Source organism: Labeo rohita, chromosome 20 (assembly GCF_022985175.1).
Source record: "Labeo rohita strain BAU-BD-2019 chromosome 20, IGBB_LRoh.1.0, whole genome shotgun sequence".
Lineage (NCBI taxonomy): Eukaryota > Metazoa > Chordata > Actinopteri > Cypriniformes > Cyprinidae > Labeo > Labeo rohita.
In genome coordinates, this window is record NC_066888.1 from 17,456,885 (window position 1) to 17,480,092 (window position 23,208).

At 37.3% G+C, this 23,208-nt stretch overlaps 1 protein-coding gene across 1 annotated transcript in view; it reads right to left on the minus strand.

The window, feature by feature from the left end:
* Positions 1 to 2,436: 2,436 nt before the first annotated feature.
* btbd7 (BTB (POZ) domain containing 7) overlaps positions 2,437 to 23,208 on the minus strand; it is a 58,282-nt gene continuing 37,510 nt past the window's right edge. The window contains exons 4-11 of the mRNA XM_051138660.1: positions 16,627 to 16,835; positions 15,181 to 15,256; positions 12,587 to 12,747; positions 10,058 to 10,201; positions 9,606 to 9,795; positions 7,907 to 8,085; positions 6,645 to 7,052; positions 2,437 to 5,823 (exon numbers count right to left, since the gene is read on the minus strand). Of these exons, the coding sequence (XP_050994617.1) occupies positions 5,167 to 5,823; positions 6,645 to 7,052; positions 7,907 to 8,085; positions 9,606 to 9,795; positions 10,058 to 10,201; positions 12,587 to 12,747; positions 15,181 to 15,256; positions 16,627 to 16,835 (2,024 nt within the window). The 3' untranslated portion in view covers positions 2,437 to 5,166. The remainder of the gene's footprint in view (positions 5,824 to 6,644; positions 7,053 to 7,906; positions 8,086 to 9,605; positions 9,796 to 10,057; positions 10,202 to 12,586; positions 12,748 to 15,180; positions 15,257 to 16,626; positions 16,836 to 23,208) is intronic.

Sequence of the window (23,208 nt, forward strand, 5' to 3'; positions counted from 1 at the left end):
GATCTCCTCTCGGCTGCCTCGAAGGGAAGAGCTGATGCCAATTACTCAACGCTCCAAGTTACAGGTAACAGTCGCCTGGAAAATCTGAACTAACATGCAACTGTTGCATAAAACTGGAAATAAAAAAAATAGACCGAGAGGTCTTTGCTCATCAGACCGAAGGACGACCCAATTCAAAACGGCACTGGTGCAGAAGGATGGACCAACAGCTCAAAAATACTGAGTTACAAAGCCGCACAACTGAGACTTTTCTTTGACAAGACCTTCTGAAACATCAAAAGGAGAACGTGTGAGCTGGTGGTAAAACTACTCGCGTGACAGGTAGATTGAGTCTTCGTTGGAGGATCTGCAAGGTGAAATATAGTCGCTCTGTGAAACAAGTATCTCTTTGTTCTGAATGAAAGTGGTGAGTAGTTGGTTCCCTCGTCCTCTTTTTGCTGCGGAATGAGGTCAAGGAAGGAAGGCTTAAGTAGGCTGTGACGCATTGCATTTTGAGAGAACCACAGATACAACAATATCAAGTTTGTTATATGCCAATGGAAAAGTCTGAAGATCTTCATGTACAGTTGAGGTCAAAAGTTCACATACACCTTGCGGAACCTGCAAAATGTTAATTTTACCAAAATAAGAGGGATCATATTTTGTTATTTTTTATTTAGTACTGACCTGAATAAGATATTTCACATAAAAGATGTTTACATATAGTCCACGAGACAAAATGGTTGAATTAATAAAAATGACTCAAGTTTACATATACTTGATTCTTAATATTGTGTTGTTACCTAAATGATTTTTTAGTGATAGTTGTTCATGAGTCCCTTGTTTGGTGTGAACAGTTAAACTGCCTGCTGTTCTTCAGAAAAATCTTTCAGGTCCCACAAATTCTTTGGTTTTTCAGCATGTTTTGTGTATCTGAACCCTTTCCAACAATGACTGTATGATTTTGAGATTCATCTTTTCACACTGAGGACAACTGAGGGACTCATACGCAACTGTTACAGAAGCTTCAAATGCTCACTGATAGTTCTGAAGGAAACACAATGTATTAAGAACAAGGTAAATTTAACTTATTTTGTCTTCTGGGAAACAGGTATCTATCTTCTGTAGCTTCTGAAGTGCAGTAGTAAATGGAAAAATAATATATTTAGGCAAAAATGTACACATCTTAATAAAGTTCAAAAGTTTTCACCCCCAGCTTTTTATGTATTGTTTTTTCCTTCTGAAGCATCAGTGAGTGTTTGAAGCTTCTGTAATAGTTGCATGTGAGTCCCTCAGTTGTCCTCAGTGTGAAAAGATGGATCTCAAAATCATACAGTCATTGTTGGAAAGGGTTCAAATACACAAAAATGTTGAAATACCAAAGAAATTGTGGGACCTAAAGGATTTTTCTGAAGAACAGCAGGCAGTTTAACTTTTCAGGACAAACAACAGATTCATGAACAACTACCACTAAACAAAAAAATAGCTGTGGATCATTCGGGTAACAACACAGTATTAAGAATCAAGTGTATGTAAACTTTTGAACAGGGTCATTTTTATAAATTGAACTTATTTTTTCTTGTCGACTATATGTAAATGTCTTTATGTAAAATATCTTATACAGGTCAGTACTAAACAAAAAAAATAACATGCATTTTGTATGATCCCTCGTATTTTGGTAAAATTAACATTTAGCAGATTCTCCAAGGTGTATGTAAAAGTTTGATCTCAACTGTATCTAATAAGCCTGGTGTAAAGAGCTAACTGCAGAGCTACGTCCTTGACATTCAGAGGAGACAAACAGCCTCCTACCAATCTCAGTCCAATTCAGTTGACTTCAACTCTCTGAGGAGATCGCTTGCACCCCAGCTAGGGTCTATATTAAATCTATTTTTGGATCTGACTCTCTGAAGCTTTGCGGGACGCCGAACTGGAGCTCTCCCACTCAGGGTACATGACTCTTTCAGGCCTGACTCAGAGGTGGGCTGCCGTAGGAGTCCAGGAGGACTCCTACTGCATCACGCAGCTAACGTTCCTGAAGAACAACCAAGGGTAGATGGAGAAAAACACAGCTTACTGGAGTTAATGGAGTGCAAGATGGCACTGTCCTCACTTTGTGCACAAACATCTTTAAGGGTTAGTTTACCCAAAAATGAAAATTCTGTCATTACTCACTCACCCTCATGTCATTCCAAACTTGTAAGACCTCAGTTTATCTTGGGAAAACAAATTAAGATATTTTTGATGAAATCCAAAAGCTTTTTGACGCTCCATAGAGAGCAAGGGTCCTACCAAGGTCAAGGTCCAAGTTCTTGGTACCTTTCTGGACAAAATAGTCCATATGACATCATTGGTTCAACTGTAATTTTATGAAGCTACGAGAATACTTTTTGTGCGCAAAAAAACAAAAATACTGACCTTATTCAACAAATCTTCTCCTCTGAGTTTTGAAAAAAGGTGTTTTTTTTTTTTTTAAGCACAAAAAAGTATTATTGTAGCTTCGTAAAATTACGATTGAGCCACTACGTTTCGTGTGCCCTGACCATGATAGGACCCTTGCTGTCTATGGAGTGTCAGAAAGCTCTTGGATTTCATCAAAAATATCTTAATTTGTTCATGAGTTCTGAAGATGAACGCAGGTCTTACGGGTTTGGAACGACATGAGGGTGAGTAATTAATGACAGAATTTTCATTTTTGGGCGAACTATCCCTTTAATTGTGCTGTCAAGTTCTAATAAAACAGTAAGTGTTAAGAAAAGACAGAGGAACCTTGCTTCTGGTCTCTCAATGACAAATGTTCAAGGTGAGGCTCACGAGGTCTGAATAAGTTGAAAAGAATATAAAGAGGAAAATCGAAATGATTGAAATATGTTGAGAGAAGCTGGTCAGAGGTAGAGAGTCTCTGGCACAGAAGACCTTTTTGCAAGATGAAGATGATGAAGAACCGCGTCACCCAAGGTTAGGTCTTAAGGCCGTAACTACAGATACAGATAACCCTACATCAACTCTTAAGGCCATCCCTGTAAGTCAAAGTGCCTGGGGAGAGATCGATAAAAATCAATCGATGATAAATGTTCCTTCTATGGACACAGTCACCAAAGAGTCTGTGTAACAAACATGAATCTCAACCCAATGGTTTCAGTTCAACTTGCTAGGAGGCAAAGAAACCTGGTAGATCAAATGCTTCCGAGATTCACCAAGCAACACAAACATCCTCCCAAACTCATCTTTGGTCTAACTGTGTGTTCGTAACAGTCGAAAAAAAAATGTGATTGACCATCCAACTGAAACTCAAGCCTTTTACCAGCGTATGAATTGTCTGAGCACTATCTGACAAGAAATAAAATGACATTCTTGGTATTTCTCATTCTTAGTACGTTGTGCTTTCAACCAATAAAGCGCTTCTTGTGCTCCAAAGAAAGAAGCACTCGAAGTGAAGAATGTGGGATGGATGCAGCTGAGGATCATTTGGATGTTCAACAGAACTCCCATCCAGTCTAATACAACAAGAGATTGTTATATAATATTTAAGAGCGTGTGAGAATACAGTACCATCATCACTTGTGGGGAAAGGCTATTGTTGATTATCTTAAAGGGATAGTTCACCCAAAATGCAAATTCTTTTATCATTCACTAACCCTGATGCTCTTTCAAATCTATATGACATATTTTCTTTCTGCAGAACACAAAAGACAGTTAAAAGCATACCTAAAGCATACCTTTTAGTCCGAACAGTGAAAGTCAATGGGGTCCAATGCTGACGTTTTTGGACCCCATTGACTTTGACTGTAAGGACAAAAACAGTTTTTCAAAATATCTTTTACATGAAGACGAGTAAACGAGGACAGAATTAGCATTTTAGGTAAACTAGCCTGCATATTTGCTGTGTCAGTATAATCTGAGAAATTCTTATTGTAAGGAGAAGAAAGCTAAACGAATATTTAAAATGAAAAAGCTGCACTATTGCACAGTTATTTAAGAATACAGGTATTTCGGATGCTAAAAAAGCTTAAAATAAGTCACTTCATCTATAGGTAGGGTGTGCAGCAGTGTGTATGATATTGTTTCCTAAAGTGTTGTGTAACAAATCAAAAGTAAATACTTGTGTCTAAATCCATGACACTTCCGAGAATTCTCTTTTTTTGCAAAGCCTGTTCATGACATCATAATTGTTGGTCATCTGCTGACAGAACTAGCGCAGAAAAGCTAATGAACTCCCGCCCATGGACTGCTGTCGTCCCGCTGAACCCGAGGACTGAGGATGTGGCGTGAGTTTGGTTTGGTTGAGCGTCCTGCACAATTGTGGAGAATGAGGCTGATAATGATCAACCCATATTCGTAGTCTCTCAGGAATGCCACCAACTGCAGCCTTGGAATGAGAAAACTAAACGTGAAAGAGGATGCCAAAATTTTGTTTGAGCGTACAGATAGTTTTTAAAGTTAAAGTTAAATACTTTGGAATGAATCTGCAGATCTGAGTTGTGAAACACGCTAAAACAAAGCCCCATTCACATTTAATGGTGCATCTGTGCCATTGTTATGCCTGATAAGTTGCCTCATAGGAGACAGGGGATTTCATTTGTTTTCCCTTTTATGTTCCATCTCGGCTCTTAAATTGCACAGGCTAATGTAAAAGCCGGCGAATGCGGCAGATTACACGAGCTATTACTGCCACTCTGCCCTCAAAAGAAGACGGAGCTGTTTGTCAAGGACTAGACAAAGTAATGAGTTTGCAACTTATTGCCTTCATATTTTTTCAATTTACTCCTAAGGAACAAAATCTGTGCATCTAGATGAATGTATATTTCTCCACTCATCATAGTCTGTTCAGGGAAATGAAAGTATATATTCGGATACACAGAACAATGAAACTTCCAGGGCCGTTTAATGAAGTCCTTGGATGCCTCGGATTAAAATATTTAGCATTTTTGATCTCTTTTCCGGGTGCACACAACCAAACCAAGCTCTCCTCACTCCCTACTGGGTTTAAAACCTATCCAGCGCAGTATACACATCATCTCCCTTTACCCTTCAAAAAAGCAGCCACTCGCGCAGCTTATGGGCGTTCAACACTTCAAGATACTGTCGGCCCTCAAAAGAACACAAAGTGCAGGACTGCTGGTGCCTCACCTGTTAGCTTACATTTAGCATTTAAACCAGTCCTCAGTCTCTTTTTTAAATCAGGGGTCAGAGAGCAGACTTCCTGTAGGGGTATTCGGGTTTGCTGGGCGACCTGCGGTCTCGGGCGCCCAAGCCTCCCTCGTCCCCAGACCCAACGTTCGCCCCTAAGCCGAGCCCCATTCCTTCTGGAGCAGGTCGACGGCCCGTAGGCCATTCCTCATACTGTTCTGTGGAGGGCCCAAGCCCACAGGTGAGGTCCGTCTCGTTTATGGGCCACGACCTTTGCACCCCTTGTGCAACGCCCCCTTGCGAGACGATTGCCAAGTCTAGTCTCTGCGGAGGCTGTTCCAGCACATCCAGGCGGAGGGATTCTGAAGCCTCGGAGTAGGACGGAGGTGGTGCACCACCACCTGCCTGACGGCCGTGGATGTACAGGTCCGGTCCGCTGTAGGGAGGCACGTGGCGGCCTGGGAACTCGTAGAGATCTGGGAAGTCAGGTTGCGGGCCTTCGGGCTTGGGTTCGGCAGCGTGCCTCTTGCGGGAGGAATGCGGGTGTCGACTGGAGTAGCTGTGGGACATTGGAGGAGCTGTTGAATGGTGAGGGTGGGCTTCGTGACTCTCCACCTCCATGGAGACCTCTGGCAGGCGCCGCTCCTTCAGGCTCATTGCCGAAACACCCATGGCGATGTCCGGCATGAACTCGTTGATAACAGGCTCCATGTTCTTAGAAGAAATTAGAGCATGTAGATTAGCAAAACAAAAAAATATGGCAGTTCATAAACAAATCTACACATTTATACAAAAAAAATGTAACAGTATTATCAATATCATGGTATCGCGATAGCAATCACGATCACAGTCTCAATATCATCGTGGTCACATGACATGAACGACAGGTCTTCCAGGCAAAAAGTGTAGTTTTCAAAACATATTTAAACATCTTATTTGAAAAATAGCATAAAAGGTCTTTAAAGTTGTTTCCGTCAAAATAAATGCCTAAAAGTGCAGTATGAATTGTTGACAGCTAGCGGTTTAAATGGGTAACATTACTGCAGTCCAAATTCAAAATATCTCTTTAAAGTGTACAAATTAGGAAAGAAGCATTGTAATTCCACTACTGTAGTGTACAGGGAAAATAATATACCTATGAAATATTCATTTTCATTTATTTTACAGTGCAACTGTTTTACAATATACAGCTATTACTGTCATAGGAATAACAACAATACATAATTGCGGTTATTATCATTATATTGTAATTAGTTTGGCTTCTAAAACATCATTGTGAAAGTAATTTAGACTGAGACAGTACAAATAAAAAGAGAGTTGAGTCCCCTTTAAAGTTCAAGTCAATTCACTGACTTTTTTGACTTGAGTTTTGTTAGTTAAAACATGGGTTGGAGCTCTTAATTTTGAACTCTCAAAGTGCATTAGATAGAAGAATTTACCTTTAAAATGTAATTTATATTGAGATATTATTGTGAGATTTTGATATTGTTACATCCCCAGTAAAAAAAAAAATAATATTAATATAAAATAATCACCATTTGCTTATCAGGATGAAGATTCCTCCCCCCCTGTGCATTAGTGCAGTCCGGAGGCAAAGGCTTGGCTCCTGGTGGGTAGACTGGGCTGCTCATCTTGGAAGACGGCTGCCTATGAAGGAGTGCATGATTGCAGGGGTAGGAGAAAGATCTGGAGGGAGGTTGCGTGGGGACTCGAGGTCTCCAGCCCGTTTTATACTGCTGCTGGCTATGGCCCGGGGTGGTCGGGGGATGATAGGGTGGAGGAGGAGGGGGCAGAGGGGGGTGGAAGCCCACCAGAGCCTCCAGGTCAGTGAACATGCTCTCCACAGCTGGTGTACTGTTGACCCGGCAGCGACCTGACTGGCGCAAGGCCAGGACGGGACTCTCGTCTCCAAAGCGCTCCTCGGGAAAGAATTTGTGCGGATTCTGAAACACAGCACATGTATACGTGAGGGCATGTTTGTGCTAGACATGCTTCAAAAATGAAACTTAATAGGCTGTCTGGTATGCTGAAGAGTCTTTGACGACTTCCAAGTTATTCAGCGTAGGTTCACTGGTCACTTAATGGTGGGAATAACACAATATCACAGCAGTTCAAGAGCTCAGGGAACTTCACAGTAACTGGAGTAACATGCTAGTCAAAATATCGGGGAGTGATGAAGTACTCTCATCCAAAATGTGCCGGATTGCAAATACACATTGCATTCTGATTAAACTATAGCTCAAATTACTGTAAAAGGTCTTTTACTTTTTTTTTTTTTTGGTATGTGAAGTGATAAGTTAGAAAAGAAATGTGTATTTTCCTGCCATCACAAGAATAAATTGTTAAAATATATTAAAATAAAAAGGTTTAATAAATTATATTTTAAAACATTAAAATAATAAAACGTTTTAAATGGCAGCATTATTTCACAATATTACGGTTTCTGTGTATTTTAAATGGAATAAATGCTGCCTTAATGAGTATAAAAAAAAAAAGTCTTAAAATATCAAAAATCTTACTGATCCCAAACTTTTGAATGGCAATACACACACACACACACACACACACACACATTTGCAATGCACTGAAAGAGTGTTGAAATCTGAAGAGCAAAATTCTCCCTTTTCAATCTTTCTTTACTTGAACAAAATCAGTACAAGTGCCTGCAATCACTGGAAAATAAATTGTATTCATCCAAATCCGGGGTAATAGTAACTGACATGAAAGTCAGAGAGAGATCCACGGTAGCCATAGCAACACTTGTCAGTCTCCACGCAAACAGGATGTGCTGGGTTACCTGTAGGAGTTCTGCAGCCCCATCAGGTAGGCCAAACTCTCGGAGCACACGGATCTGCAGCTCGTAGCTGACTGTGGCGCCCTCACCGCAGTTCAGAGCATACGCTCGCTGCACCTGGTCCGTATGACGCAGCTCCTGCAGCCTACGGATCATTTCCTTCACTACTGCCAACCTGGGCACTGAAAGACAGGGTGATAAAAGGAAAACAGATGACTTCTTTAATGTGCAAATACAGATGAATAAGCCCAGCAGTTAACAACATTTTATAGCTGATAAACAACATTAATACAAGATGGGCATATAAGACAATAAACAGAAGAGTTTTGTTAAATTGGTGTTGAATTGTTTTATATAACACCCACAGGATCACAAAGCTTGCCAACACACAAAGCCAATGTTCCCACTCACATTATATATATCTAAAAAAACACTGAATTGCTTCTTGCAAAAGAACAGCAAAATTAACTTGAGAAAACAATGTCTCATGGTATGATTTATGGGGTTTGCGACTACATCTAGATTAGTACATGATCTACTTGAACTCTGTGAACTAAATCGCAATCTCTCTAATATGACTTGATAAAACAAGTCAATCTCACAAACACCACAATCATGTACACTACCAGTCAAAAGTTTTTGAACATTACAATTTTTAATGTTTTTTAAAGTCTCTTCTGCTCACCAAGCCTGCATTTATTTGATCCAAAGTACAGCAAAACAGTACAATTTTGAAATGTTTTTAGTGTTTAAAATAACTGTTTTCTAGCTGAATATATTTTAAAGTGTAATTTATTCTTGTGATTTCAAAGCTGAATTTTTAGCATCATTACTCAGGTCACATGATCTTTCAGAAATCATTCTAATATTCTGATTTGCTGCTCAAAAACATTTATTATTAAAATAGAATAACACAAGATCAGAATATTTTTTTCTGGTGAATATTTTCTTCTTTGATGAATAGAAAGTTCAAAAGAACAGCATTTATCTGAAATAGAAATCTTTTGTAACATTATAAATGTCTTTATCATCATTTTTGATCAATTTAAAGCATCCTTGCTCAATAAAAGTAATACTTTCTATAACTTCTTTCACAAAATAAATTAAATTAAATTAAATTAAATTAAGTCTGACTCCAAGCTTTTGAATGGTATAGTGTATAATGTTACAAAAGGTTTTTTTTTTTTTTTTTTTAATTTCAGATAAATGCTGATATTTGGATTTTTCTATTCAAAGAAAATTACTCACCTTTTTAAATACTGACAATAATCAAAAAAATGTTTTTTGAGCAGCAAATCAGCATATCAGAATGATTTCTGAAAGATGTGACACTGAAGACTGGAGTAATGATGCTGAAAATTTAGCTATGATTACAGGAATAAATTACATTTTATAAATGTAAATATATTTTGATAAATAAATAAATAAATATATTCAAAAATATATTCAAATAGAAAACAGTTATTTCAAATAGTAAAAATATTTCACAATATTACTGCTTTTGCTTCATTTAATTGCATCACTGGATCAAATAAATAAAGACTTGGTGTGCAGAAGAGACTTCTTTAAAAAAACATTAAAAGCTTACTGTTCAAAAACTTTTGACTGGTAGTGTATATTTCATACAGATATAATGTGTCTAGTTTTAAAGATTGGCTGAAACATTACATCATTACAAGGCATGAATGAGCACTTAACCCACCTGGTATCTCATTAGCAACCACAGACGGTGGAGCAGTCTGGCTGCCAGCCATTTGCTGGTGGTTGATCATGTGACAACACTGGGGGACGGCATTGTTTACCATGTAGAGTGTGTCGGGTACGTTGGACATACGAACCATGCGCAGCCTGACCAGGTCGGTCTGCTCAACCATCATCTCCTCCAAAACCGCCTGGAGGAAAAAACACAAAGATTTAATTCACATTCTACAAATGCATTCTATAAATTTGTAACATTTAAAAACATACTTTTTAAAAAATAATTTTACCTTGTAATATTAAAGTTGTATTTTAAAAGAAATGACATGCAAAGAGATATTTAATAAATAGGTGTAGAATTTTTTTTTTTTTTTTTTTTTTTTTTAAAATCACCTTTTCTGCCTTCACTAGTTCATTGTAATGTTACAGTATGTGAGGTGAGGAAGTGTGTCCTACCTTGGCCTCCTCCACATAAGGAGAGAATAAGCGTGGGCGGACATAAATGCCAGCACTCTTCTGCCGGAGCCAGGCGTTGGCTTTGCCTCCCTCCGCTGTGGGCAGCATGTCAGAGGGAGGGGTGCTGATCAGACCCCTCTTCATCTGTTAAAAGCAGAGGAAAAGTCTTTACCGATACTTGAAGAGAGCGGTCAAGAAGAACGGTGGAAAGATGATGTAATTTGCTGGAGCATTAGCACATAGGGGTATCTGTTTTCTTACTCTCTAGCAAATTACATCCTCAGCAGTACTGAGAATCAGAGCATGTAGCCATTCATACATCAATCAATATTACATTTTTGTCATTTTTATTCAGCGTGTGCTGTACTGGAAAGTAACATGTTAGTCATTTGGCTTGTGGCTGTGCATTTTACAGACTAAAGAGCACTCAGAGTTTTATATTCATTCACTTCCTGTACATTCATAGCTGGTGTATAAGCATATTAATCACAGAATGATGCTAAACAGTTTAGTTTAGATGTTTAAGAAAAAAAAATATAGGATGACGAATATACAATCTAAACACTGGTTCACATGATGTGGTTCACACATCTTTCTGATTTACGTATTTTTATAAAAAGTTTAAAAGAACACTATTAAACAAACAACTGTTTATATGTCTGTGGTCTGTAAGAAAAAGCCTCTTATGCTCTTCAAGTCTGCATTTATTTGACCAAAAATACAATAAAAACTGTAACATTGTGAAACACTGTGCTACATTATAAAAATGGTGTTTTTATTTTAAAATGTAATTTATTCCTGTAATGCCAAAGCTACATTTTCAGCAGCCATTGCTTCAGTATCAGTGTCACATGACCCTTCAGAAATCATTCTAATATGCTGATTTGCTACTGGAGAAACATTACTTCTTATAAATTTTGAAAATAGTCATGCTACCTAATATTTGTGTGAAAAGCATGAACCATTTTTTCAGGATTCTTTGCACTGAAATGTCAAAAGAACAGCATTCATTTAAAAAAAAATCTTGTTACATTATAAATGTCTTTACTGTAATATTTCCATTTAATATGCCCTTGCTGAAAAAAACTATGTAATATTTTTATATATTAAAATATTGTTTTAATATTTAATGTATTTAAAGTTTAAAATTTAAAAATACAATATTTAAAGATTTAAGAAATCTTAGCAACTCCAAATATTTCAAAATATCTAGTGTGACTGCCCCCATAATGCTCCTGTTTAAATTGGAGTCTGACAGACATGACCACTATGGACTGTCACTGTATGAAAAAAGTGACATAATCATTCTTGTAATATAATACACAGTACTATTAAAAAAGGTTTTTTTTTTGCAAAGAAATTAATATTTTAATTCAGCAAGGATGCATTAAATTGATCAAAAGTGACAATGTTTATGTTAGTAAAAATTCCTTTCCTGTTTTCAAAATTGATATAAAGTTTCTTGAGCACCAAATTAGCATATTACAATGATTTCTGAGAGATCATGTGACACTGAAGACTGCAGCAATGATGCTAAAAATTCAGTTTGCCATCACAAAAACAAATTACATTTTAAATGTATTAAAATAAGAAACAGATCTTTTAAATTGTAAAAATATTTCACAACATTACAGTTTTTGCTGCATTTTTGATCAAATAAAATAATTTAGGAGCAAGCATTAGTAGCTGCATGGAGCTAAAAAGCAATTCGGTGTTCTTAAAATCTAGTGTGACTGCCCCTTAAAGGAGAAGTTCACTTCCAGAACAAAAATATACAGATAATTTACTCACCCCCTTGTCATTCAAGATGTTCGTGTCTTTCTTTTTTAAGTCATAAAGAAACTGTTTCTTGAGGAAAACATTTCATGAATTTTCTCCATATAGTGAACTTCCAAAACAGTTTAAAGGCAGCTTCAAATGATCCCAGCCGAGGAATAAGGGTCTTATCTAGCGAAATCATTGTTTATATTCAAAAAAAAAAAAAAAAAAAAAAAAAAGAATTTTCAAAAAACTCCCTTTTTTGTAAAGGGCATTTGATCTTCTTTGCACATTCACTTTGAAAACACTACTTCTGCAGCGAGGTGGGAGTTTTTCAACATACCCTAACTGTACTGACCCGGATTACACAGAGTTCACATGCGCATCGCAGAGCTAGATAAGATGAGCATCTAAGGTTAAAAAGTATATAAATTGTACATTTTTTTAGAAACTAACTGATCGTTTCGCAAGATAAGACACTTCTTCCTCGGCTGGGATCATTTAGAGCCCTTTGAGGCTGCATTTTGCAGTTCAAACTCCTGCACACCATAGAAGTCCACCATATGGAGGAAAATCCTAAAATGTTTTCGCTCCAGAAACAATTTCTTTATGACTGAAGAAAGAAAGACACAAACATCTTGGATGACAAGGGGGCGAGTTAATTATCTGTACATTTTTGTTCTGGAAGAGGACTTCTCCTTTCATGCTCCTGTTTAAACTGTATAAACCAAAAGAGACATACATTAACAGAAGACATACAAACACACTCACAGTGTCAGAGAGGACCTCGCTGTTGGTTGGTAATATGTGCTCAGTTCTGACGAAAGGCAGCAGTGGAGAGAGAATCTCTTTAAGCTCTTCCAGGTCCAGATCCCTTCTTTTCACGCCACGTTTATTCACACTATGTGCAGTACCACTTAACAGGTTAGGCTCTGGGGAACACACAGAAACACACGGTTTCAAACACACACACACAAGAACTTAAGTTGGAGGAAACGGTGACCCAACTTTTCTAGCCCACAATATAGATTAGACAAAGATGGGTGGGAGTGTGTGCGCTTCCAGAGGATTAGCGGTATCACCACGCAGCTCCACTGACTGCAGCCGTGCCCTTGAGCGAGGAATTTAAGCTCCTCTGCTCGAAGGATGCTGCGCTGCATTGGACCCTGAATTACTATCTACACCTCAGATGGCAAATCAGCATCATGGTATAAAGAGTGTTAATGACAAAATGAAGGTGAATCAGTGTATTGCTGTTTCCCTTTCGAATGTGTTCTGGGAGAAAAGCAATCAGAGATCGTATTTGCGTTTGGCAGCAGCTATAAACGTTCAAGATAGTGTTAGTCTGGGTATATTTGATTCTGTTGGGTACACAGAGCAATTGCAGACCCAGGTCTGGAGCCGCAAGCCATATGCTACGCTTCTGTATTGCAGAGCACTTGGCCTGATTTCTCAGCGCTGAGCCAGTCAGAGTCATTACTAGACATTAGGAGGATTGGGGAATAAATCATTAGACTGGCATAGTTCAAACCACCATCTATAGCAAGAGGTGGAAACAGGGACAAATTCGGCAGCACAGAAAAAAGTTCAGCCTAGAGAAAAGTATGTGTGTGTGGAGTAGATGAAGGAATAATTCAGGCACAAATTAAAATTCTGGTATTACTTTGTCACCTTCATTTCGTTCCAAACCCTATATGACTTTCTTTCATCCGTGAAACACAAAAGTAGTTGTTTACCAGAATGTGCAAGCTGCTCTTTTCCATACAATGAAGGTGGATGGGGACCACAGGCTATCAAGGTCCCAATGGCACCATAAAAGTAGTGACAAATCAAACGGACCACATTTAAGATATTTATGTTATGATGTTATGATATTTTTTTCATAAATGTTCAATCTACTTTTGGAGTCTGACAGACATGGCCACTATGGACTGTCACTGTATGACATAGGTTATATAATGATTCTTGTAATGAAATACACAGTACCGTTCAAAAGTTTTTTGAAAGAAATTAATACTTCAACTCAGCAAGGATGCATTAAATTGATCAAAAGTGATAGTGACAATGTTTATAATGTTACAAAAGATTTCCATTTCAAATAAATGCTGTTCTTTTTTTAACTTTCTAGAAAAAAACAATTTATCCACAAAAGAGCAGCACTTTCAAACCTGATATAAATGTTTCTTGAGCAGCAAATCAGGATATTAAAATGATTCTGAGGAATCATGTAACACTGAAGACTGGAGTAATGGCTGCTGAAAATTCAGTTTTGCCATCTCAAGAATAAATGATATTTTAAAAATTATTGCAACAGTAAACCGTTATTTTAAATTGTAATAATATTTCACAATATTACAGTTTTTATTGTATTTTTTCAAATAAAATAAAGCCTTAGAATGAAATAAAGCATGTAAGCATACGAAGCTTCTGTTAAAAAAAAACATTAAATGGTTTTGAATGTTTTCTATGTGAATATATTTTAAAATGTAATTTATTCCTGTGATACAAAGCTGAATTTTCAGCATCATTACTCCAGTCTTCAGTGTCACATGATCCTTCAGAAATCATTCTAATATGCTGATTTATTATTATCAATGTTAAAAACAATTGCACTGCTTAATATTTTGTTGGAACCTGTGATACTTTTTTTTTTTTTTTTTTCAGGATTCTTTAGTAAATTAAAAGTTAAAAAGAACAGCATTTATTTAAAATAGAAATTTTTATTCTTTCTTTTTTGAAAGAAATTAATTATTTTACTTACCAAGGACGTATAAACTGATAAAAAAAAAAAAAGTTAGCAAAGACTATTATTAGAAAAGGTTTCTATTTTGAATAAATGCTGTTTTTTTTTTTACTTTTTATTCAAAGAATCCTGGAAAAAAAACCCCCACAGAAATCAGCATAAATCAGCATATTAAAATTTAAGAAAATTCAGCTTTGCATCACAGGAATAAATTATATTCATAATCTATTAAAATAGAAAACCATTGCTTTAAACTGTAATAATATTTCACAATATTACAGTTTTTTTTTCTGTATTTTTATCAAGTAAATGTGGCCTTGATGAGTATAAGAGAATTCTTACAAAATAAATAATAATAAAATAAAAATAAAATAAAATAATTAATAATAATAATAATAATAATAATAATAATAATAATAAAAAAATATATATGTATTAAAAACCTTACTGATCCAAAACTTTTGAACACCAGTGTATATCATTTTTTGTTTTTGTTTTTTCAATAAAAAAACAACAACATAGAAGGTTTGGAATGATGTGAGGGTAAGTAAATAAATAACAGATTTTACATTTTTGGATTAACTATTCCTTTAATTTGTATCTAGTGACATATGCGTGTTACCTCTGTCGGCCATCCTCTTGATGAGCTGGTGTTCGCCCCACTTTACAACATACTTGAGGATGTCCTGTTCACTGGCCTGTGAAGAGGGGAGAAGAACAGTACCAAGTTTATGTTACTGAATTTAGTCAATGCTGCAAAGCTGGAAAAGACCGCTGTATGCAAGCTTAAAGATGGCACATTTAATACAACAGAACAATAACGAAAGGAAAAAACAGGATATATAAAACCAATGCATTTCAGAGCAGCGGGTCCTGCAGGTGCCAGGTAAAACCTGAGCAAAATGATTTTTCTACTTATCTTATCTCTTACGGAGAATATTGCACAGCCAAAATCTCATTTCATTCATCGTCAGAAGCTGATCCAGGTTTAATGGACAAAGATTAACCCTCAAACTAAATTACATTTTTTAATATCAGGGTGGCCACACTTTCTTAAATTGTATTTTTTGGGCTTTCTGCCTTTTTTACACAGATGGGTGAGAGAGAGAGTAAATTGGATTTAATGACAAACAGCTCTTATATGTCTTGACCATGTCCAAAGCACAGAATGTCAAAATGAGCATAACTAGGAATTTTTTTTTCATATTTATTAGACATTTCCTTGACTTCTGAGAATGTATTAATTTCCATATCATTTTTAAATCTGTAAACAAGCTCCGAATTCACTCATATTTACAGGTTTTCCATGACCATGGCAATGAATCAATCAGTTAATTCCCCTTTTTTTAAAGCATAGTAGAAAAACAACATTTTTACAGTGTCAAATCAACACTAGTTTCTGTTAATATGTGTTTACAAATCCCTAGTCACTACAGGGATTAGAGCATTTCAACAGGACTGACCCAAGCTAGAGTTAACGAAGACTTGTAAACGCTGAACAGCTAGCACACAAGAGTGTGAAGGCGCTAACAGACTTCTGTGTGCCAGGCCAAATCCCAGATGGGGTTACAGCTTTCTATATAAGCTCACAGAGGAGACTTAAGGGGGTCATCTGATACAGCTGACTCATTTGTCTAAAAACAAAAGCAGGTGACCTTTAAGAGAAGGGAGCCCTGATCAACAGAGATCGATAAACAGACTGATACTGACACGCTGCTGTCTGAAACAGATAGGTCTGAAGCCCTGCAATGATTTATGGACTGAAATAAACAAATTTCCCAATCATGCAATATGATTCAGCAACCCTGAATCACCCCTGTATGTTTCCAGAGAGAAAACAAGCTTGACCTTGACAGTTAGAAATACGGAGCTAGAAAATTTGATTAAGTCAGATTAACAATTGCCAGTCCTCTTATTGTTCACATTTAGTTAAGAAACATCACATATTTAGGAAAGACGTCAATATATTTTCACAATCAGCGACCCTATACTGGGAAATCCTGAACTAGATCATCTTTCACTGGGAAATTCACAAAGAACTCAAGGTGAATTGGTGCAAGGTCATCACCTGCAGGTAATCAGACTGAATGGCCGCCAGCAGGTGCTCCTTGCTAAGCTCATAGAGGACATCGGAGGTCATGACCTGGGTGAACTCCTCGCACAGGAAGTGCATGGCCTGCCGATGAACCCATTTGGAGCCGTAGGGCTGCGAGCTCCACTTCAGGATTGCCACCACGGAGTCCAGCGAGATGCTGTCGGCCACGATGTCTTCACAGCCTAAGACAAATAAACAATGGCATCACATTTTATTTAGGCATAAACATGGCTAGGCTAGAAACGTGGGTGGTCGAGATGGGTTACTACCTTCATCTGCCCTCTAAGTTGGTTCATCCATTTACAAAATTCAAATCACTGTGACTAATAAAACACTTCAAAAAGTTAAAACGCCCTCAAATGGAGCACAAATACATTCTACCACAATATATGCAAATATGTCTAAAATATTAATGAAAACGTATGCATTTAAATGTCACTGTGGGAAAAGATGAATAATTTACCCAATTATTCACAACCAAAACATTGCTTTATGCTGCTTCAAACTGTGCCCTGAATTTCTGATTTGATCTGTTTTGTCTCTTCTATTCAATTCTTTCGCTCTGCTTTTCCAGTCATCAAAGATCGAATGTCAAAAGAGAGGCATTCAGTGCAGTTTAATCAGTAAATGCCACCATTTTTTTTTCCTGCGCTTGATACAAAGACCCCCGGAGCAGTGGAGAATTTCAACCTCAATGCAATTCAAGCCAAGCATCTCTAGAGAGCAAGCGCGGTTTTCCCTTTCTAACAGGCATTATGAGAAATTCAGCTCCAACAATAGTTTGAGTACAGAAATGTGAAACTTCATTGTATCATACCTAACAAAACACACTAAACTGATCAAAAGTGACAAGACTATTTCAAATAAATGCAGTTCTTTTGAAGGATTCAGAAAAAACAAAAACGTTTCAACAAAAATATTAAGCAGCACAACTGTTTTTAGCAATCATAATAATAAGAAATGTTTATTAAGCATTAAATCAGCATATTAGAAAGTAGAGCTGGGTTTTGACACAAATTTCCTGATTTGAATCCGATTCACGAGCTTGCAATTTGATTAAATTTCCGATTTGAAATCAAACAAAAAGACAAACTCTAAACTAATGCTGTATAATATACATGAGAGTCAGTTGGTACTACATAACTATAATATTGAAGGTTAAAATGAACCAATGTGTCTACAAATGCTTGAATTACACTTAGTGAAGTTTTTATAATAATAAAGATACAATTACATAACTATATTTCTTCTCCAATTTGTTTTTTGAAATATAAACATGTAATGGTGGCTGTCATAAACATTTGACAGATTTCTTCAAACATAAATTAAATAAATTATAACGAATGTGTTATATGGTGCATATATTTAGCAAAACGTTCCTCTCTAGAGTTAAATTTTTTCTAGCTGACTAACGAGTTTTACGGTCACCAAATATGTTTTTTCTGAGGTAAATGTGATGTTATGTGAGATTTCAGTAAGTTGTACTTTTTTTTTATTTTTTTTTTATTGATAGGACAGTAGGGAGACAGGAAACGAAGTGGGAGAGAGAGGGGGATGGGATTGGGAAAGGTCCGCGAGCCGGGATTCGAACATGGGACGCCCGAAGCACAACAGCGCTGTATGTCGATGCTCTGCCCACGAGGCTATCAGCGCCGACAAGTTGTACTGTGTACAAGTGTACTCTTAACATAATTTCAGATGTTCATTCCTTTTTATTTTTTTAGCTGTAACTGGTATTAAAGAAGAACTCCACTTCTAGAACAACAACAACTTACAAATAATTTACTCACCCCCTTGTCATCCAAGATGTTCATGTTTTTCTTTCAGTTTAAAGGCAGTTTAACCGATTGTTACACTACGTAAGAACCTTCTTTCTCGGCTAGGATAGTTTACAACAGCATTCAGGATCGTTTGAAGCAGCATTTAAACTGCATTTTGGAAGTTCAAAATCGGGGGACCATATCGGTTCATTATATGAAGAAAAATGCAGAAATGTTTTCCTCAAAAAACAATTTCTTTACGACTGAAGAAAGACAAGAACATCTTGGATGACAAGGGGGAGAGTACATTAAATGTGAATCTTTGTTTTGGAAGTGGACTTCTCCTTTAAAGCGGAGGAGATGATCATTTCACATGCATTTTGCGCTGTGGCTTCTCTTATACTGAGGCAATCTGTCACTCCACATTAACGCCAAAACGGTATTTATTGTTAGTTTTACATCAAAAGTAACAAGCACAAAGCTTATTTAGTGGATGGGAGATGCACTACAATGTCCCGTTCAGCAAGTGAAAACAGGCTGGATTAATTGATTCTTGGGATTTAAGAGTCAATATAGTTGCGTAAACAAATGAGAATTGATTAAAATCCAGAAATTGATATTTTTACCCAGCCCTTGGAGCAATGACTGCTGAAATGACACAGCTTCCATAAATGCATGCACTACTCCTTTAAAGGGACAGTTTACCCAAGAATGTTGGTTACCAAACAGTTGCCGGTAGCCAATGATTTCCGTAGTATTTTTTCCTCTGCAAGTCAATGGGGGCCAGCAACTACTGGGTTACCAACATTCTCCAAAACATCATCTTTTGCGTTCAGTAGAAGAAAGAAACTCAAGAAGCTCAAACAGATTTGGAACAACTTGAAAGTGAGAAAATTCCAAAAGAATTTTCATTTCTGGGTAAACTATCCCTTTAAGTGTTCAGACACACTGTGCTGATCAGTACCATTAAATATTCAACTGGATGGCAGCCTGCGTCAGAGCAGATGCCTCTTTCAAAACTCTGGAGAGAGTATTACATTGTCGAATGACATATTTTGTAAGCATGTACGCTGTTTAAGACTCGTAAGAGTGACCTTGAAGATGTTAAGGATCTGAGGAAGTCAAATAAAGACAATAAGCATTCATAGTTTCTCATGGCAGAACACCCTGACCTGTTGAAAACCACAACTTGGACCTTTCATCTGCAAATATAAGATCAGAGTTACCATAAAATGACCTGGGAGTGTTTTTAAAAGCATTTCAGTATATTTTTTCTACACCCCAAACAACATTTACTCACTCAAAATTTGTGACGCTCTCAAAATCAATAATCACTCACAGCTTTGCTGTTTTACTGAATATAAGCCATGATTACCAGCAGCCTTGTGCCTATGGACAAATTATAACCGTATGATATTGCACAAATAGCCGCCTGCAACTTCTCTCATTGCCTGCAAAGTGCTAAGGTGTACTGTTTAAGTCTGAGATCCAATGACAGTGTCTTCTCTTTTATGATGGGCAGCGCACAGCCTGAGGATGACGGCTCACTCGTCTCCAGCCTGGAGCACACGGAAGATTAAAAGTAGCACCACATCTGTTTCACCGCATGACTAGAAATCATTTAGCATGCAGAAGCAAAGTAGTGCAGTATTCCCTCATAAACCCGTCCCAGTTAATTATAATCTCTGCTCGCAGAGCCATAAACTTGTCATTTTCAAAAAAACAGTATCATATTAGCCTCTAGGGAGCGTATCACCCAGCATCCAAAAAATCTCATCATTCTTTATCGACTTTGTAATCAATGTGTAGATGGTTCACATTGGGCATGAACGCAGAAACAAATCAATACGAGTTAATGAAAGTTAATGATTAGATGCGAGTCGAATTCAAACCCCAAGAATGATTGCTGAACTTACACCAAGGAGTTAATAATTACTTAACCATGAGACGAGTGTCATAACATGAGAGCAGAAACAAAAGTCTACAAAACAAAAGCAACACATGTCAGGAAGACTAAGCACAACTTGCAGTGTTTTCCACTCAAAGGCACTTGAATGCCAAGTGCAGAAGATTTGATGGTAATGAGTCCAGAGCAAACGCCGCACATTTCATCAGCACTTCGATGTTAGTTTTGTGGACTCCGTATCTCCTTACCATATCTATAAACATGGGAAATGCATTGCTTTTAAACAGCATCTCAATATTTGAGCTCAAGATCAGCTTCACACTGGGAATAAAAACATCTATTCAAATTTACAGGACAAAATCTACATTTACACTAAGCTGCTCAAATTTAAATAAGGGTTTAATTAAGAAATGTGAAAACTCCTACAGGGTGAGCTTTGCTCTATGCAAAAAACAGGAAGTTTGTGTGGGTGTGGGGCAAACATCTGCATTTGTGTGTTCTTGATGCCAATCAGTTGTTCAAAAAGCAGATGTACTGCTTTGTATGTACTATTTAACATTAAAAATGATCCATAAAAACAAGGGGGAAAAAAGTCAAAGCCTGCATGGTGATGATGAGGGATCCACGAGGAAGGCAGACTGATTTCAGCAACGTGGAACTACTAACAAATGAGTCATTTAAAATTCATTTCACTAGAAAACTCATAAAAAAACTAATTTAAAACTAAACCACAAGCAAGGCGGTGTTTTATAACACACTCAGTATACATTTAAAATATACTTCCTTCCTTGGAAGAAACGCATTTTGTCAAGGACTCAAAGCTAGCAACAAGGCCATGTGATGTGAAATACCTAATAGTAGTCTTGAGCTCATTTTACAGTTGAGTACACCTGATATTGGAGGAACACAGCAACACAGGAAGAGAGCGGAGACAGTGAAGGACTAATCATTAGGGTATCTATTAGCCTTGAACAAGTGCAGTACCCCAATTAACTAGCCAGAGCCCTGGAGCTTGATATAAGGGGTAGACAGGCTAATAGACAGAGGAGGAGGAGGAGAGATAGAGCGAGCCAGTCAGCGAGAGAAGCGGCGACATGCTGAGAGGAAGAAAAATGGGAGAAGGAGTAAAGATTAGGCGGGTAATGTCAAAAAGGACAGAGATAGTGGAAAATTAGCCTGGTCTGTATGACTGAATGTGAAAGATGGAAATTGCTAAAAGATACAGAGATGAAAATGAGAAGCGGAGAGTGGAGGAGCCCCAGAGAGGTGTTGGGTTAAAATTCTCCATGACCTTTCAGACAAGCTGTAACAGACAGAATCATTACAGAGCTGACAATCTCTCATAGGCTTAATGGAAACACCACCAGCAATCTGTGTTAATACTAATCAGAACGGTGCCTTGGGGCCAGAAAGGGTTTCCGTATTGAGTTTGAAACACTCTAAAGGACGTCTGACTCAACCTCTTGCACAAGCATCAAAGCGGCATCATTTCAAAAGGACTCTCTCTACAAAGCTATCAATATTAGACCTGTTCTCTCCAGGAACAGAGATGCTGCGGTGACAGTGTTTGTTACCCAACGGACTTTTGTTATTTCCTGCCCTCAACTCAATACAAAATGTGAAATCTTAATGTTACATAAGAAATTATCCTGTCAGTGTCAGTTACATTTAAAATGTTCATCTGCTATTTTTTTTTGCATGTAAATTACCTTTGTCATCATCTAATGATCACTTAAAGGGATAGCTTGCCCAAAAATGAAAATTCTGTCACCCTCATGTAGTTCCAAACCCGTAAGACCATTTTTGTTGTGTTCATCTTCGGAACACAAATTAAGGTATTTTGGATGAAATCCAAGAAGTTTCTGACTCTGCATAGACAGCAAAGCAACTAACATGTTCAAGACTCAGAAAGGTAGTAAAGACATCGTTAAAATAGTCCATCAGTGGTTCTACCGTAATTTTATGAAGCTATAAGAATACAAAAGAAAACAAAAATAACCAAATGCACAAAAAATATTCTCGTAGCTTCATAAAATTAAGGTTGAACCATTGATGTCACATGGACTATTTTAAGGACGTCCTTACTACCTTTCTGGGTCTTGAACTTGTTGCTTTGCTGTCTATGCAGAGTCAGAAACTTCTTGGATTTCATGCATAATATCTTAATTTGTGTTTGAACTATTTTAACAATGTCTTTACTACCTTTTTGGGCCTTAAATGTGGTAGTTGTGTTGCTGTTTATGTAGGGTCAGAAAACTCTTGAGCCGCTTTTCCACTATCGGGTCGAACGGTTCTTAGAACGGTCAGGTACGGTTCAAGTTGTTTCTCCACAAGAGCCTGGTACTGCACAGCACGATTACAAACTGTTCTCGGGCCAGAATTCTCGGCACGGTTAAACAACCGTGCTAAACCATGCTGTGTCCGTCTCAATTGGCATGCATATCCCTTCAGCATTTGTTGGTAGCGTGATACCCGTCATCGCCTTCTGTTTATTTTATTTTTTTGCGGCAAGTGTTGTGTTCTTTTTTTCCCAGTTATTTGACGAACTATCAGATTTAAAAAAAAAAAAAAAAAAAAAAAAAAAAAAAAAAAAAAGGTGTCCCAAAAACAGAAATATCTGATTATCGTCCATATGGCTATTTACATTACAATTGTGTATTTCCATTCCAAAGAGTTCCGTTATCAGCACCACAGTGGAAAATGAAACCGTATCCGTGCTGACTGACCCGGATCAGCACGGAATGGAATGGTTAAGCAAAGAGAACAGTTCGGCCCGATAGTGGAAAAGCGGCTTTGGATTTCATCAAAATATCCTAATTCATGTTCCGAAGATGAACGAAGGTCTTACGGGTTTGGAACGACATGAGGGTGAATAACTAATGACAGAGT